The sequence below is a fragment of the Ictalurus punctatus genome, chromosome 7 (assembly GCF_001660625.3).
Source record: "Ictalurus punctatus breed USDA103 chromosome 7, Coco_2.0, whole genome shotgun sequence".
NCBI classification, from domain to species: domain Eukaryota; kingdom Metazoa; phylum Chordata; class Actinopteri; order Siluriformes; family Ictaluridae; genus Ictalurus; species Ictalurus punctatus.
Genome location: NC_030422.2, coordinates 18,213,914 through 18,231,361, shown reverse-complemented (window position 1 = coordinate 18,231,361; position 17,448 = coordinate 18,213,914). Strand labels below are relative to the sequence as shown.

General features: G+C 40.5%; 2 protein-coding genes across 3 annotated transcripts in view; one reads left to right on the top strand and one right to left on the bottom strand.

Moving 5' to 3' along the window:
- The window catches only part of chd3 (chromodomain helicase DNA binding protein 3), a 53,449-nt gene extending 44,072 nt beyond the window's left edge, over positions 1–9,377 (top strand). Inside the window, exon 40 of the mRNA XM_017472011.3 lies at positions 6,429–9,377. Within this exon, the coding sequence (XP_017327500.1) occupies positions 6,429–6,532 (104 nt within the window). The 3' untranslated portion in view covers positions 6,533–9,377. The remainder of the gene's footprint in view (positions 1–6,428) is intronic.
- On the bottom strand, positions 6,800–16,341 carry tnfsf12 (TNF superfamily member 12). Of its 2 annotated transcripts, XM_017472013.3 has the most exons (7): positions 15,702–16,341; positions 13,172–13,253; positions 11,653–11,709; positions 11,261–11,317; positions 11,145–11,168; positions 10,942–11,069; positions 6,800–10,786 (listed from the first exon to the last, which is right to left on the bottom strand). In XM_017472013.3, the coding sequence occupies exons 1-7, from the start codon at positions 15,873–15,875 to the stop codon at positions 10,532–10,534; spliced, it is 777 nt and encodes a 258-aa protein (XP_017327502.2). In that variant the 5' UTR covers positions 15,876–16,341; the 3' UTR covers positions 6,800–10,531. The 2 variants fall into 2 exon arrangements, with proteins under 2 accessions (XP_017327502.2, XP_017327503.2); XM_017472014.3 differs by lacking the exon at positions 11,653–11,709 and having other exon boundaries at positions 15,702–16,318.
- Between the last annotated feature and the right edge of the window lie 1,107 nt (positions 16,342–17,448).

The following is a 17,448-nucleotide window of genomic DNA, read 5'->3' as shown; positions in this document are numbered from 1 at the left end:
TTTTCTTGCTAGTAGGTTAGTAAGATAAAAATGCAGCTTGTCATGTTATCGAGAAACCACAAAGACATTTCTGTCAGAAAAACTTAAAGCTTTAACTTAGAGCTTTAACTCTAACTGTTACAAACTGTTGACACTGGAAACTCCTTCCATATATGTTAAATCATCCGAGCCATTATATTAAATTAATCAACACCATCTGACTATCTGAATCGAGAACAGCACTGCGGTATGATGTGCAAATGAATAACTTATTGATGTCCTTTGATGAATTGATGTTCAAAAATTTTAAATTTGAATGAAAACGATCGAGGCGGGCATACTTTTGCCAGACAGCCATTGACCAAACAGTATTTAGCAGCATACAGTGCATCCGGAAAGTATTCACAGCGCTTCACTTTTTCCACATATTATGTTACAGCCTTATTCCAAAATGGATTAAATTAATTATTTTCCTCAAAATTCTACAAACAATACCCCATAATGACAATGTGAAAGAAGTTTGTTTGAAATCTTTGCAAATTTATTAAAAATAAAAAACAAAAAGGCACATGTACATAAGTATTCACAGCCTTTGCCATGACACTCAAAATTGAGCTCAGGTGCATCCTGTTTCCACTGATCATCCTTGAGATGTTTCTACAACTTGATTGGAGTCCACCTGTGGTAAATTCAGTTGATTGGACATGATTTGGAAAGGCACACACCTGTCTGTATAAAGTCCCACAGTTAACAATGCAGGTCAGAGCATAAACCAAGCCATGAAGTCCAAGGAATTGTCTGGAGACCTCCGAGACAGGATTGTATCGAGGCACAGATCTGGGGAAGGGTACAGAAACATTTCTGCAGCATTGAAGGTCCCAGTGAGCACAGTCTCCTCCATCATCCGTAAATGGAAGAAGTTTGGAACCACCAGGACTCTTCCTAGAGCTGACCGCCCGGCCAAACTGAGCGATCGGGGGAGAAGGGCCTTAGACAGGGAGGTGACCAAAAACCTGACGGTCACTCTGACAGAGCTCCAGCATGTCTCTGTGGAGAGAGGAGAACCTTCCAGAAGAACAACCATCTCTGCAACACTCCACCAATCAGGCCTGTATGGTAGAGTGGACAGACGGAACCCACAGCCCACCTGGAGTTTGCCAAAAGGCACCTAAAAGACTCTCAGACCATGAGAAACAAAATTCTCTGGTCTGATTAAACAAAGATTGAACTCTTTGGCCTGAATAGCAAGCGTCATGTCTGGAGGAAACCAGGCACCACTCATCACCTGGCCAATACCATCCCTACAGTGAAGCATGGTGGTGGCAGCATCGTGCTGTGGGGATGTTTTTCAGTGGCAGCAACTGGGAGACTAGTCAGGATCGAGGGAAAGATGAATGCAGCAATGTACAGAGACATCCTTGATGAAAACCTGCTCCAGAGCGCTCTGGACCTCAGACTGGGGCGAAGGTTCATCTTCCAACAGGACAACGACCCTAAGCACACAGCCAAGATAACAAAGGAGTGGCTACAGGACAACTTTGTGAATGTCTTTGAGTGGCCCAGCCAGAGCCCAGACTTGAACCCGATTGAACATCTCTGGAGAGATCTGAAAATGGCTGTGCACCGACGCTCCCCATCCAACCTGATGGAGCTTGAGAGGTCCTGCAAAGACGAATGGGAGAAACTGCCCCAAAATCGGTGTGCCAAGCTTGTAGCATCATACTCAAAAAGACTTGAGGCTGTAATTGGTGCCAAAGGTGCTTCACCAAAGTATTGAGCAAAGGCTGTGAATACTTATGTAAATGTGCTTTTTTGTTTTTTATTTTTAATAAATTTGCAAAGATTTCAAACAAATTTCACATTGTCATTATGGGGTATTGTTTGTAGAATTTTGCGGAAAATAATGAATTTAATGGAATAAGGCTGTAACATAACAAAATGTGGAAAAAGTGAAGCTCTGTGAATACTTTCCGGATGCACTGTATGTGATTTTCTAATCGCTGACAGGATGGAGAAATTTGATTTGGCTTCCTTATCTTTTTCTGAGAGCAGGCTAGCTAATGCATTGAACAGGATATCACTATACATTAAAATATAACGCCTGGATAAGCAGCAGTTAAGAAAAATGCAACAGTTTGGTGGTCAGTGGGTCACCAGCTTGATGCAGTTATTGCAAGCAAGGGATATGCACCCAAATATTAAGTGTTATTTACTTTCATTTCTTTTAAGAATATCCATTCCAATACTTTTGTTCACCAACACATTGGGTGTTCTGCCACCAAAGGTACCATGTTCTAAGTTGTTTAACACATCTAGTTGCAGAGAAAGAAACTCGAGTCTGGCACTTGGACTCGAGTCGCACTTAATTCGCAAAATAATGACTTGCGACTTGGACTCATGAACAACTGACTCGAGACTTGACTTGGATTTGAAGACAGAGATGCCTAAAAAAAACAAGTCATTTTGGTTTGACATTCTGGATTATGTTTTTACTTTACTACCCGACATAACAGCACAAACTCTGTATTTTTCTATTCAATCCTCATTTATTCATTACCTATCAGTAAATATCATAACAATTCATCTGTAAACACACCAAGCCAGCATTATTATATACACGTGTGACGCATCTGAAGGCATCTGAAGTTCATCACACATTGGAAAAGTGCTGTTATATAAATGAACAACAAACAATAACAATATATTCAACTCTTACCGTGTGTTAATCTTCATGTCATTTTATTTGAAATGCAATCAATTAATCCAAAGGGAAGCTGTAACACCCCCCCCCCCCCCCCCCCTTCCCCGCCAATTATTAGCTACCATTTCATATCCATATAATATCCAATTTACCAAGTTAAATTGCATTTATATACGGGGGCTCACTGAAAGACTACCTTACCCATCACTGCTTGAGAACTACTTCAAACTACGGCAAATCAAATAGCTAAAAATATACAGCACTTTTTTTCTCGTGATTACAGTCTCGAGTATAATGGTATATAATGGTATAGGGCATGTGTATAGTGTGTTCCATATGTAAGGGCACTTTGAAGGGAGAGTAATCAAGCTAGACATGCTGTAAGATTTCTTCAAACTGAATTTCCGATAAAAATGACTTGCAAATTGTAAGTTAAAAATGACTTTAAAAATGTAATATCTTTCCTGAATGTTCAGTTTTCTTGTAATTATAGGGAGAACTTTTGGATCAAATGTGGACTTTATTAGACAAATTTGAATAAATGAACGAGACATTCTATAGAAGTAAACAGTTTTAATATTGATTAACCAAAATTGATTCAGCCTTTTACACAGTTAATTACAATAACTAGCTGAAAGAACTATTGCTAAAAATAGAACAAAGACTTGATAATTGACATAGACTTGGACCTCAGGAACACGTCTGTCTAGATGTAAATATCAGGAAATTAAAGTTGAAATTCTGATCTATCAGCATATTTGTCTTTTTGATCTCAAACTCAAATCTTCAGTGTATAGGGAAAACAATAGAATTGGGCTTGCTGTTCCAATACATTCAGAGCAGATTATATGTATTTAGGTTAAAAAATATTTGGAACCAATGTACTTAGTCCATACAGCATACACAGATCAGCCATAAAATTAAAACCACCTGCCTAATATTGTGTAGGTCCCCCCTGTGCTGCCAAAACAGCTCTGACCTGTCAGGGCATGGACTCCACAAAACCTCTGAAGGTGTGCTGTGGTATCTGGAACCAAGACGTTAGGAGCAGATCCTTTAAATCCTGTAAGTCACGAGGTGGGGCCACCATGGATCGGACTTGTTTCTCCAACACATCCCACAGATGCTTTGATTCCCACAGATGGATTGAGATCTGGGGAATTTGGAGGCCAAGTCAACACCCTGAACTCTGTCATGTTCCTCAAACCATTCCTGAAATTGTTTTTGCATTGTGGCAGGACACATTATCCTGCTGAAAGAGGCCACTGCCATTAGGGAATACCCTTGCATTGAAGGGGTATACTTGGTCTGCAACAATGTTTAGGTAGGTGGTACATGTCAAAGTAACATCCACATGAATGCCAGGACCCAAGGTTTCCCAGCAGAACATTGCCCAGAGCATTACACTGCCTCCGGTGGCTTGCCTTCTTCCCATAATGCATCCTTCCCATAGTGCCATCTCTTCCCCAGGTAAGCATTGCACACACACCCGGCCATCCACATGATGTAAAAGAAAATGTGATTCATCAGACCAGACCACCTTATTTCATTGCTCCAAGGTCTAGTTCTGAAGCTCACACGCTCATTGTAGGCACTTTCGGGGGTGGACAGGGGTCAGCATGGGCAGTCTGACAGGTCTGCCACTAAGCAGCCCCATACACAGCAAGCTACAGTACACAGTGTGTTATCACACCTTTCTATCAAAGCCAGCATTAATTTCTTTAGCAATTTGTGCTACCGTAGCTCTTCTGTGGGATCGGGAGAGATGTGCTAGCCTTCGATCCCCATGCACATCAATGAGCCTTGGGTGCCCATGACCCTGTTGCCAGTTCACTGGTGGTCTCAAGAATTCATTCAAGAATGAATTCACTGGTGGTCATTCAAGAATCCTGCTTCTGCATTGTAGTCAACTGATTGATTGTTAGCAAGAAGTAGTAAGACCAATTCTTGTGCAGGAAGTAGTCTTAATCACAGTGTCAGAGGTGAGATTTATTTTAAATAGGATGTATTATTCCTGCCTCACACCCAGGGTCCACCATGACTCTGATCCTGACCAGGATAAAGCGGTGACTGAAGATCAATGAAAGGCTAGCCATATTGTAGAGATGTTTCAATAGACTCCCACCCTTGTACATTTCCTCACTAGGCGTGCTTAGTGGTTAGCATGCTCACCTCACACCTCCAGGGATGGGAGTTCGATTCCCGCTGCTGCCTTGTGTGTGCAGAATTTACATGTTCTCCCCGTGCTGCAGGGGTTTCCTCCAGGTACTCCGGTTTCCTCCCCCAGTCCAAAAACATTCATGGTAGGCTGATTGACATGTCCAAAGTGTCGATAGTGTATGAATTGGGGTGTGAATGTGATTTTTCCCTGCGATAGATTAGCACCTCGTACAGGGTTCTCCATGCTTCCTGAGAGAGGCTCCAGTTTCCCCACAACCCTGTAGGATAAGCGGTATAGAAAATGGATGGATGGATGGATGTTAAAAGGATGATAATTTCTTTCTTTTCTTTTTTAAATATTTGTACCAATTCATGATGGTGGGTACCATGATTGGCTCGACTTGTCATGTTACTTCATGTTGCCAGGGAAACGGTTATGATGATTATTGCTATATAAATCCAGACTTTCATAGAACTAGAGCTTTTAATTAGCTTACCTTTTGTGGTGCAAGTGCATGCACTGAGAGCATCATGAAAAATGTCCTGTATGACTAGCAATGTTCTTCTAATGACATGCCATGTATCCAAAAATGGATTTTCTTCACCTGATACGTGTTGGTACGGAAGGGGGAAAATAAATAAATAAATAAATGGATGAACATAGTGCCTGCAATTTTCAAACCTGTGTGCAGAAATGTGGCATATGGAATTGTGCAATCGAGTCATGTTTCAGAAGGAATTGTTCTATGTGACAGCAAATCTGCGATTATGAACCTGTCCCCCAATCAAGCCAAGAAATGGTCCTGGGTACAGACTCAAGTGTGAAAACTCCATAAAATGCCTTTGATGAATCTGGGTTAGTCAGTATTAGAACAGCAATAATTTCCAAACCAAAGGTAGCCTATGGTGGAACAGAACTTAACAGATGTGAGTAAAGGAATGGAATCTCATTCACACGAAAACACTCAGTCATTGTAGGTTTGTGTCCAACTTTGAAAGTTTCTTACTTTTCTTTTAATGCATAACTAACACCAGTGAGCGTGTGCTGACAAGCTGCAGTATGACATGATTCACAGTTTGGGATCAGGAGCCACAATGATTGTGTGTGTGTGAGAGAGAGAGAGAGAGAGAGAGAGAGAGAGAGAGAGAGAGAGAGAGAGAGAGAGAGAGAGAGTGTTTTCTGAATAAACAAGTCTTGAATTTGTATATTGTTTTCATGATATGTGATCGTGCATAAGAAATCATGCACAAGAACAAGGCATAAGAAACCTCACATTACAACGTGATCAGAAGTGCACTGCATTGTTGTTGTTCATCTTCAGTGGTTTTATTTGTAAGATAAAGGAAACAAAAAGATGCAAGACAGTATGGAAACACCCTGGAATAAAAGAAGAAAAGGAAAAAATAGGAAGAAACAGGAAAGTAACGAGGGAAAATATTAAAAAGGAAAAGCAGACAAATGAAGGGGGGGAAATGATGAAAAGACGTTTATTTAAACAGTGGGGATTGTCCTTTGGAATGGAAGAGTTAGATCCGTCTCGTCTGACTGTAAAAGTTAAATGTGATCCATGTGTGTGTGTTTCTTTAGTGCTGAATGGGCCTCCAATGTCAGTCAAAAAAGAGCGAGAGGCAGAGCTTATGATGGGAAGGAGGGAACAACGCAGTGGAGAAGTGATCTGCATCGACGATTGAGGCCAGCCATAATCCCCAGCCCCACACACACACACACGCACAGACACACACAAAATCAAGCCTTTCTCTTGTTCTCTCAGCAGACCTAAAGTGATGAAAGTATGTTATGGCTGGGATATAATTGGCAAAATGGGCAACAAATTGGTGAAAAAAATCCTCTGAACGCACATCACGTAACTTTAACTGGCAAACTACATAGTTATTATAATAGCACTGATTTGATGAAAACCAGTATAACAGGCTATGTAAACAAAACAGAACACTTCCCCCCCCACACACACTCACACACAAAATCACTTACAAATACCATCCTTGTTGTCTATCTATTCTCGCTCAAATTCTGCCTTGAGCCAACTGCTCACACTTGGGATTACTCAGAGACATACAAAACACCTTCCACACAAACACACAAATACACACACACACACACACACACACACACACACACACACACAACTACAGAACCTCATTAGCATCCTGCCTCCCTCTGAATCAGAGATGAAGCTGCATGTGTGTGTAAAAGCATTTGCCAGGCTTCATAGCGTCCCCTTGTTTCAGCAGCATGCTATCCCATTTGTGTTTCATGTTAAGAGAAACATCCATGCATCCATACTATAGTCTCGGCAACAGCAGGTTTTATTTTTTCATTTCAGTACAAGAAGCTGTAAAGCTAACACTGAGAATAGTGCTGTTCAGTACCTTAACAGTTACGTCTATGAAATCAATTTCTTTATGATGCAGCTCTTGCTTTTGTAATGACTCCACATAATATTTGAATTTTTGAGCTGCCTGATATGATAACGAGGGAGAGACATTTAAAACAGGGGCATTGGTCATGGTCTCTTGTTTGGATAGAAAGGCCTTTATGGCATTTAGCTTTTGGAACACAACCATTGATATGTATTTAGATTGGCACGTTCGAATTAAGCCATGACATGTCATTAAATTAAACAACTGAAAGTATTTGTTTTACTATATCAAATTCAACAATGCTTTACCTATTCTAATTCCCCTCTGGCTCCATTCTATCTTTTCTGTATCTCCACATCACTTTACTCTTCCATCCTCTTATGGAGACAAAAAAAAATACTTCTTTATGTCTCACCACTCCTTCCCACTTTGTTTTCCATATTTCTCTTTCTCCTTTTTACAGAGTCTTTGAATTGTTTGCATATTTAAGCTCAGTTCATTGTGTTTTTCTGTGATTTTAATCCTTGTTCCTAGCACCTATAATTATTGTTAACGTTACTGTTGATGTTGTCCTTGATGTTACGATTGCGAAGCTTCTACCAAATGAAAATAAGGAAAAAAGAAAGATAATTCTTTGTATGTTTGGTCCATGATGTTTCCCTATATACAGCATATTGTTATAATAGCCAACGAAGAGGTTGAATGAACTTCGGAACAATTAACATCTTTCTAGCTTGCGATCTACAGTAGATTTGGGGCTTGCGAGTAACCTGCACACAGTGGATCACTCATGTAATCCTCAAATGCATTGACAATATAATTAATTCATCAATTATATAATCTAAGATTAGAAAGCAAAATCCCTACATTGTCTCTGAAAATGTTTAAACTTCGACACCTTTGGCTGCTGAAATGCACAGTATTAATGACATAAGCGCCTTAACAGCAAAACAACTGTAAAGAGTTGAACAGAATATGTAATTCTGCACCTGCTTGCTCTTACATTATCCTTTGCTAGGCCTCAACTCAAAGAGATAGATAACGAGTTGAAAATTTAATTTATTTGCTCTACTCCCTTGCATACCTCCTGTGTGAAGACTGAGAAATTTACATTTCGGTGCTTGACTAAAATTGGGAGAGTCTAAGTTTTGAATCAAGCACCACCTTTTTTTGTCCACTCTGTATTTGTATTTTTTATTTGTCTCTTTTCCAACATTTCATTTATTAATAAGTGTCACTGTGTAAGCTGCAGTTCCGAACCAGTTCCAAATCAGTGGCTATGTTGTGATTTGACTCCGGGTGGACGAACGGAACATGTTAATAATGCATCTTTCTTTTCTTTTGTTTTGTTTGTAATAAAGATTCGAATGAAAACATGTAAAGCTGTGTTAGTTCTTCACAAACCAAACAGCTAATTATGGGAAGGGCTAAACATTAGCGTAAAACGGGACATGTCTTGAATGTCTGTTATTACTGTTTTCAACCTTTAGTAATTAGAAGAAATAATTTGCAAGTGATTCATCTCAGTGCCTAGTTTCGTACACATGATGAGTCAAACCCTGGCCATTAAAACCATATACACTGGTAAACAAGAAGCCATAGCATTTTTGCCACACTTTTTTTTAACCTTATTTATTGTGTAAAATCAATGTATGACAGTTATAACATATAGAAACTGCAACCTCTCACACACATTCAGTTTGGCCCTTATGAACTCTCTGGCTCTGTTTTCATTTTGGCTTTGGTTCAGTCAACTAGAATCTTAATGGTCAAAGAGATCATTTAAGATCCATCAAATTAAAAAGTACATCATGTACATATTAACTCAGATACAGGCTAAAGAGCTGTGAAATTTTAACTGCCATTGCAGTTACCCTGATCGTGCATTTACATTCACACACACACACACAGCCATTCCACACTTCACCTCAACCCAGACGAGTTTATCTTGGACGCCGTTTCTGAACAGCAGAAACCCCTGCAGCAATCCAAATGTGGATTGAGTGCAAGGAGCAACCCCAAAAAGTGGAAATAAAGAAAAATGGCAAGAGGAAGAAGGGGGAAGGACTAGATTGGGGAGACAAATGGGAATATGTTACTTCTCCATGTTTTTTCGGCTATTTACTACAGCGGGTAAAGGAAGTGAGAGTCGAGGGCATGGGGAAACAATGGGCTGCAGATATACAAAAGGGAAGCTGGGGTATGATTAGGAAATCCAATCAGCACAATGTGCATTTAAAATGGCAAACATTCCATTTCAGAACTAATTAAACTCTCATTTTTATGGTAGTCTTAAGCCCAAGAGACATTGACATACGTTGTTTAAAATGAAAAGTTGTTTCACGCATGATTAACCAGTGAGATTAAATGCAATAAACTTGGTATAAAATCTGTAACTTTACCTATAAAAAAAAACTTTAAGAATTGAATGTGCATTGTATTTTTTAAAAACAACAACATAGGTATATTGTGACTTTGTTACAAGATTTATCTATAGCAATGAACACATGGAAGTGCAGTACTGTAAGTTGTTAGCATACCACCACTTCATGGCAATCTATACTATATTTTCACAATCATATTAAAAAAAATATATCACAATATACTAGGCACTTAAAGCTTCAGTTGAAGTGTATGTGAAGGTCAGTAATAAGGACATATAAGGAGTACTACTTGGTGTGTATTTGGTAAATCAATATTTTCAAAGTTGAACTGATCCAATGACAACTGTATGTTAGTCAGAGCAAATATTTGATCCCATCCTAACAATCAATGATGAAATTCACATGTGCACCTTTTAGTGTCCAGACTTAACAACACCAACACTGAATCTTCCATTCAACCTGCCCATGCCACTGTTTAGGGAAGGCAGCCATGTGTTTGGAACTATGTCCTTATCAGGCTACAAGTAAATGTTTAAGCACAGTTGGTGAAGTCAGTGTTTATACCCTTATGTCCAAACCAGGGCAATCCAAAAAAGATCCACTGTAACTGTCCAGCAGTCATGGTCTCCTAGTCTTTACCATCCTGATTAGTGCCATATTTAGGGCACCAGTATGTGTACAGTCATTATTTCAACTACTTCCAGGTGCCTCTTGAAACATCCATGCCTTGGTTGCAGCCATTCTCCATGACTGCAGGGACCCTATCAAATGTGTCAGATTAAAAACAAACAAACAAACAAAAAGACAGATATTTAACTTGTTTAACAAAAGAACCAACGATGGTTCAACCAGCCAGTGAGTATCGACTGTGGTAGACCTCCAAAAAATGATGCAGTCAATGAGGCTGAACTGTGGAGCTGATCCACTAATTCACCTTGAAGAGGCCGAAGTAATGTTTGCCTGAGTCCTTCAGGCTGAAATCACTTCCGGTCACAGCCTTGAGCTCGGCGCCTTTCTCTAAAAGCAGGAGGCCAGAAACCTGGCACGGCTTCAGGAAGTGGAACTGTTTAAAACCTGTGGTTGGAGTGGTGCTGTATCCCTCTATGCACTGAAGTGAGGGGCCCTGAGGGACAGTCACTTCCAGCTTCACATACTGACTCTTTTGCTCACTGAAATGCACCTGAAGGAGAAGTAGTGAGTGATGGGATGGAAAAATAAATGAGTCAAAGACATGAAGGTGCCAGAGTTGTATAAAGGATAACAAGTAAGCAAACATTTTTTTTCCATGCATATCTATGTGTTACTAAAGTAAAAAGAACAGTTGTAGCATCTTACTTGACAGTAAAGGAAGTAGACACCCCTCCGAACTACTTTAAAAGTGCCTGTCTCTGTGTTATACTCCACAGCTTGAGTCATATTCAGGTACTGCTCAGTCCATCCTTTAATGATTCCCTCATTCTCCACTGTAACATACACACACATATTAATACCCTACACTCCACATGTTATAACCATAAAAATGACTTGTTTTGTCTTACCTGTTTTGAATGAATCTTTGGTTACTGTTAAAAACAAGAGGCAGATTTGAGAACTTTGGGGACAGTCAAGTTAGCAGTTGTCTATTATTATTTGTAGATCTATTTTATCAACTTACTCTCAAAGTGAGAGGCCACCTTCCTTCCATTTCCGTATCTTCCTTTTGCCCCTCCAGCTTGCAAAATAAAGGGAAAAAGGATATCAATGTTTTTGAAAAAAAAAGCCATAAATGCTTCTGGAATGAATTCTGCTAGAGAGATAAGAAGCAAGGTGTTTGTGTGAGACCTCAGCATGATACTCAATAGAATAGCTGTGCGGATACAAACACCATGGATTATCCTAGTGCCATTTCTTGATCAGATGAGGCCTCGATGGCCTGTCCAGATGTTAAAATTTTTTTCTTCCCTTTCCTCCATTCTACACTTTTCACACGTGAGAAGCTTTGGGATAATAAAATTAGCAATTGTCTATTATTATGTGTAGATGAAAAACTCTATTTATTCAACTTACTCTCGAAGTGAGAGGCCACCTTCCTTCCATTTCCATTTTTTCTTTTTGCCCCTCCAGCTTGCAAAATAAAGGAAAAAAGGAGAAATGTTTTGGAAAAAAAAAAGCCATAAATGTTTCTGGAAGGAACTCTGCTAGAGAGATAAGAAGCAAGGTGTCTGTGTGAGACCTCAGCAAGTTACTGAATAGAACAGCTGTGCCGATACAAATACCATGGATTAAACTAGTACCATTTGCTGACCAACTGAAGCCTTGATTGTCTGTCCAGATGGTCAAATATTTTCTTCCCTTTCCTCCATTCTACACCTTTCAGCCATTGTTTTATCACGGTCATGCACAGTATGCTCTCTTTCCTGTGTATGAATAAAGACACTGGATCTTTCATGACCCTGAAGGAGCTGTAAAGATTGCATGTGTGAATGGGGGAGAGAGCAATGGTCATGGCTACTATTCAGCTAATGGTAATAAATTAATAGATGTTCCAAAGGTTCTGTTTTTTTCAAGCGTCTGGGTTTATGAACACTGCCTGAACTCTCAGCAGACCTTCAAAAAGTGAACCGAACAATCTGATACAACTCAGACCACAAACCATACACATCAAAGGAGGTCCAGAGAAGCACTTCACCAAAATGTTATTGCTGGCAAACTGGGTGAACTAGCAGCCTCACGCTGTCCCCGAGGGCTGCTATATTTAGGCAAGAGAACAATCATGCTTCAAAAAAAAATATATGACTGTTTCTGAGCATTTTGCCTCTGGTATCATATAGTTATCAGGTGTCTGTTGAAGCATTTCAGCTGTTCAATAAGTCTCTAATCACCCATCTGTTATAAACTAATCTTTATTTCTCCCACTTTTCAGTCCATTATCACAGAATGTCTGTTTTTTTCCCCCCTGTTAGTGCACCATGCTCCTTCTGCACTTGCCTAACTAGGCCAGATGCTTTATCGCATAATTGCAGGAGCTATCAAAGAGCATTCGTAATTGCACAAAATAACAAACTAAGCCTATTTCAGGTTTCAGCAATGGGGTCACTTGATTTAGAATGTCCCCAAAACCGCCAACCCTGTGCAGCCCTCGTGCCAGTTGGTTTTGCTGGGTGCATGTCCAGCTCAAACCTGCAATTTCTCCTGTCACTCAGCATGCTGCCTCCTGCTTCTAGTTGCAGCTTTTAGAAACACGTGCCCATTAGTTTACCCAAGATGCCATGATGTCCAAGGCTCTGTAAATATCATACGAAGCGCCTCTCTTTTTTTGTTGCCTTAGATAGCGATTCAAAACTGCTGCATATTTTACAAACGATGCTCAAGCGTGCTTTAAGTTAAATATAGCTTAGCTCCAACGTGGAGAAAATATGTGTCTACAGCATTTTTATAAAGCTTGGTGTCAATTCACTGTCTTTTTACATCACACAATGTGCTTGCCAGTTTTACTTTGTCATTATGTAGAACCATTATATATTCACCAGAAAGGACATGTTTGACATCAAGTGCTTAATGTTTGAAAGTCATTTACTCTCAGTACCTTCTCTCTTCACTCGCAGGCTCTCCAGCAGCTCCCTCTTCTCCAGGAAAAGCTGGACAATAGCCTTGCGCTGCAAATTCACCTGACAGAGAGAGAGAGAGAGACAGAGGGGGTGAGGGGGGCATAAATATGTGGTATGCGGAGGAGGAGTGTGTAGATATTAATTGGTGTTTCGTGTGGCCAGTACTCGAACCAGGCAAAGTCTGCGAAATAATCAAACCCACAGACTTTTCTAAACCAGACACAAACAAACACTACCATCTCCCTTCCTGGAGCTTGGCACACACTTCAACACACATCTATTAATAGGTCACCCACAAAACTAGTTGCCACACATTAGACATTTTTTAAAAGCTACAGATTCCTGGCATGTTTAAACGGCCTCGCTGAGACTGGACCAAGAACAACATTAGTAAAAAATTATGACCGGCATGCAAGCTTTGTCAGCAATTCAAACAGCCTTTTTTAATAAGAGCCATATTGTGTGAGGAGGAAACACAACAGGTCTATGCAATATTTGGCAAAAATGCTTTGAGCAATGTGAAAAAACATTTTTTACTGAATAAATCAAGTGAATGCCACAGATGCTAGTACACATTTAGCTCAACTCACTATGCAGCAGAAAGTTAGTGTCAGAGTCATGTGTGGCTCATCTGCTTGCTGAATCAGCATGTGTTTCTAAGCATGTGCACGTGTGTTTCTGTTAGAGATGCACATATGGAAAAATGTTATATTGTTTCATATTACCATTGTAATGGATTAAAATTAGTGAATACTTTAAGTAACTTTGATAAAGACTGAATATACAGCAGGTGCCATCTCGCTCTTTAGCAGGTTTTTTAAAGGCTCCGTAGAAGCCTACAACAGAGGGGTTTCCTTTAAAAAAAAAAAAAAAAAAAGAGGTTCCAAATAGAACCTCTTCAGGCAGATAAAACCAATTTCTCCAAGTATGCATTGTTTATGGGATCATATGACTGAAATGCTTAATCATCATTACGGTATTTCTGATACTGGACATGCACGCAGTGAAACATTTTAGTAACTGGACAACAGCCTCATAGGCATATTGCAGATTTACAATACTGTACAAAAACAAAAACTGCAAATGCCAACTAAACCATTAACAAACCATACTGTGTAGTTCTTTGGTTCGTCCTTCTGGGGGAACTCTTAATAGAACCCTACAACAGACTGCCTTTTAGAAACCCATTAAAAACATAGCCTTAACCATGAAAAAAATGTATAGAGTGGAGAGAGTGCATTTGTGTGCGTTTGTGTGTGTGCGCGCGCGCATTCACTATGCACATCTGCAGCTTTGCACTGTGTAGCAGTCAATTGCACTTCCTCCGCGAATGGCAGTCTACCGATCACTGCACCATAATTACACACACTCGTATGGGAGACGCTGGACAGGCTGCTTTGGCCTGCTCCTTGTGCCTGCTCGGGTGCATGCGCGTGCCAAGTGGACCAGCAGTTCCAGTAAATTGCGCTAAACGTGGCTTGGCAGAAACGCTCGGGCCAAATAAGCCACAACTTGCAGTGCCTCTCCACTGGAGCGATAAAAAACGCACCACACAGACCCCCACAAGTGCTACCACAGCTGTTTGTATAATCAAGAACACAGCATGTGTGCTTTTGCCCGAAATGTCCTCACTAAGCAGCCAGACGGTTAAAGCACTGCCCAGACACGCGTGAGAGTACCATTAGAAGAATGTCAGCCTGCAGGATGCACAATTACAAAATTATCAAGCAGAACACTGAGCCTTGTTTAATACCGACCGGCCAGCGGCGCTAGACCTTCTGCCGCTTTGTTTCCTTTCTGAGAGATTTGTCACTACCCACACATACAATCTGCTGCTGCTGGGTAGTAAACTGTTGAAGGTGGGCTACATTCGAGCTCCTGAAAGTAAAGAACGATAAAAAGCTCTTAAAATCAGCGATTACTTCTGATCAGGCAGTGCTTCTGCAATATTACTAACGTTTGTGAAGTCTATTATTTCTATGCACTTCATACAGACTTAATAAATCCTATTTAACTCAAGCTGATTTAAAACCCGACTGTAGTAACTGTTTGAACAGATTTCTTCAGTAATGAACTACAGGATTATTATGAAGCCAAAGTTCATTATTGTGGCTATTCAGTTCTCACAAAGGAAAACAAATATATTCTTCTAACGCAACTTTAGCCTAAAAATCAGCCTCATGTCTGAAAATCTGCACATGCCACTGTATCTACAGGTTGTAAACTGATTTAGCCAACACTTCTGAACAGGGGGGAACCTGTAACAGTATCCCCCAGATAACAGGACAAGTCGTCATCGTCAATAATAAGAAATGCATAATTTTCTAAAGAAAATAAATAACTCAGTTATGTGGTAATACAATCAACACATTTAGGTGATGCATATGGTCCTTATCCTATTCATCTGATATTTTGTGGGAGAAGCGCGGATAGTTGATATTATGCCAAATGATATGTCAAATGAGAATTTCAGAAATGTGCAGGTTCTATGCAGGATGGACAGTCTACCTGATCCAAGCGGTCGCGCAGATTTTGGACGGACCTGGTCAGGTCTCGGGTTTGTCGCCACGTCCACGCGGTGAACACAGCGCTGGAGGCGGCGAGCGCGAGCGCCACGGCACCGAGCAGCGACCACGCGGAGCGGAGCGGCCCAGCACGCCTCCTCTGCACTATCCGATGCATTGTCACGCACGGCTGCTACTGCTGCTGCAACTTCACCATTCCGCAGTTTTTCACTCCGTCACTGCCAACGCGCTGTGCGTGCACATTTTTCGTTTTTGTCTGGTCCCAGATGCACGCACACACGCTTCGCGGAGCTTTAAGCGCGACTGCAGATGGTGAGAATGAGCGCGCGCACTCTGCTGTTTTCCCGGAGTGAGAGCTCGCGCACTGTGACTGCTGCAGCCTCCCAGCTGCGGAACTGGCGTCTGTCTGTGAGAGAGTGCCACAGATTCACAGCTGCAGCTGAAAAATCAGGTTCTGGTTGTGAGTTGTCAGACCTGTACTGCTGAATTCTCGTCACACACTTCCTCGTCCTCTCAGAATGCAACAAGCGACTCGCAACAGAATCGGTTCTTTTTCAACAACTCTTACAAGCCAAGCGATTCTCATACACGAACGATTCAAACGTTTTGAACAAATTTGTAAAAAATTATAAACATATTTTTACTGTCTTGCCATGTATAACATATAGTTATGTGAAAAAATACGTACTCTCCATGGAAAATGTTTTTTTTTCTTTCTTGACATATTTGGGCAAGCAAACATTTGATCCTATTTGAAACAGTGCCTATTAATAAAGTTGATATAGCTGCTAGAACAAAACCACAAGGAAAATTAGCTTTTTCAATCATTTGTTCAACAGAAGTATCAATAGATATAAAATTCTTCTGTGGAAAAAGTAACTACACCCTTGGCCTCAGAAGATAGTATTACTCCCTTTAGCAGAAATAACTTCTTGTAGGCGTTTTGCATAATTGTCCACCAGTCTCTGACATCGGCTTGCTGGAATTTTTGACCACTCTTCCATGCAATATTCTTTCAGTTGCAAGATCTTTGAGGGTTTTCTTGCATGTACTGCTTGTTTAAAAATGCCCCCACAACATTTCAATGGGATTCAAATCCGGGCTTTGACAAGGCCATTCCAAAACCCTCCATTTCTTCTTTCTGAGCCATTCCTTGGTGAATTTGCTTGTGTGCTTCGGATCATTATCCTGTTGAAAGGTTCACGTTGGATTCAACTTTACCTATATGCTCATTGGCAAACTGTAGTATTGCAAAGGCTTTTTCCTGGCACACCTCCCATGCATGTAAAATTTATGCAATCTCTTTCTGATTGCAGAAGAGTGCACTTTGACACCAACAGTTGTAAGACTTACTAGCAGATCCTGTGATGAAATTTTAAGTTTCTTGAAGACTTCATTTTGCATCAGATGGTCTGCTCTTGGGCTGAATTTGGTGGGATGGTCAGTCCTGGAAAAATTGGCAGTCTTTTGAAATCAGCACCACTTGTAGATTATTTTCCTTACAGTGGAATGATGTATTTCAAATTATTTGGAGATCTTTTTTAAATTCCTTGCCAGACCCAGGCATCCACAACCTTTTTTCTGAAGGCCTTGCAGAACTCTTTAGCTCTTGACATGATGACTCCACACACAATCAATAGCAAAGGGAACACCAGACGCTAGATATGAGAGGGGTATAAATAAGACAAGTTCCACCTGCACTCCCTAAGCAGGTTCTAATCACTGGCACC

What these genes read in the sequence shown, in the direction of transcription:
- tnfsf12 (XM_017472013.3), bottom strand. Translation starts at nt 15,875, where the DNA reads ATGCATCGGATAGTGCAGAGGAGGCGTGCTGGGCCGCTCCGCTCCGCG. An exon ending in CAAAGATTCATTCAAAACAG is followed by an intron (nt 11,070 to 11,144) that starts GTAAGACAAAAC and finishes TGTATGTTACAG; the next exon opens with TGGAGAATGAGGGAATCATT. An exon ending in TCTACTTCCTTTACTGTCAA is followed by an intron (nt 10,787 to 10,941) that starts GTAAGATGCTAC and finishes CTTCTCCTTCAG; the next exon opens with GTGCATTTCAGTGAGCAAAA.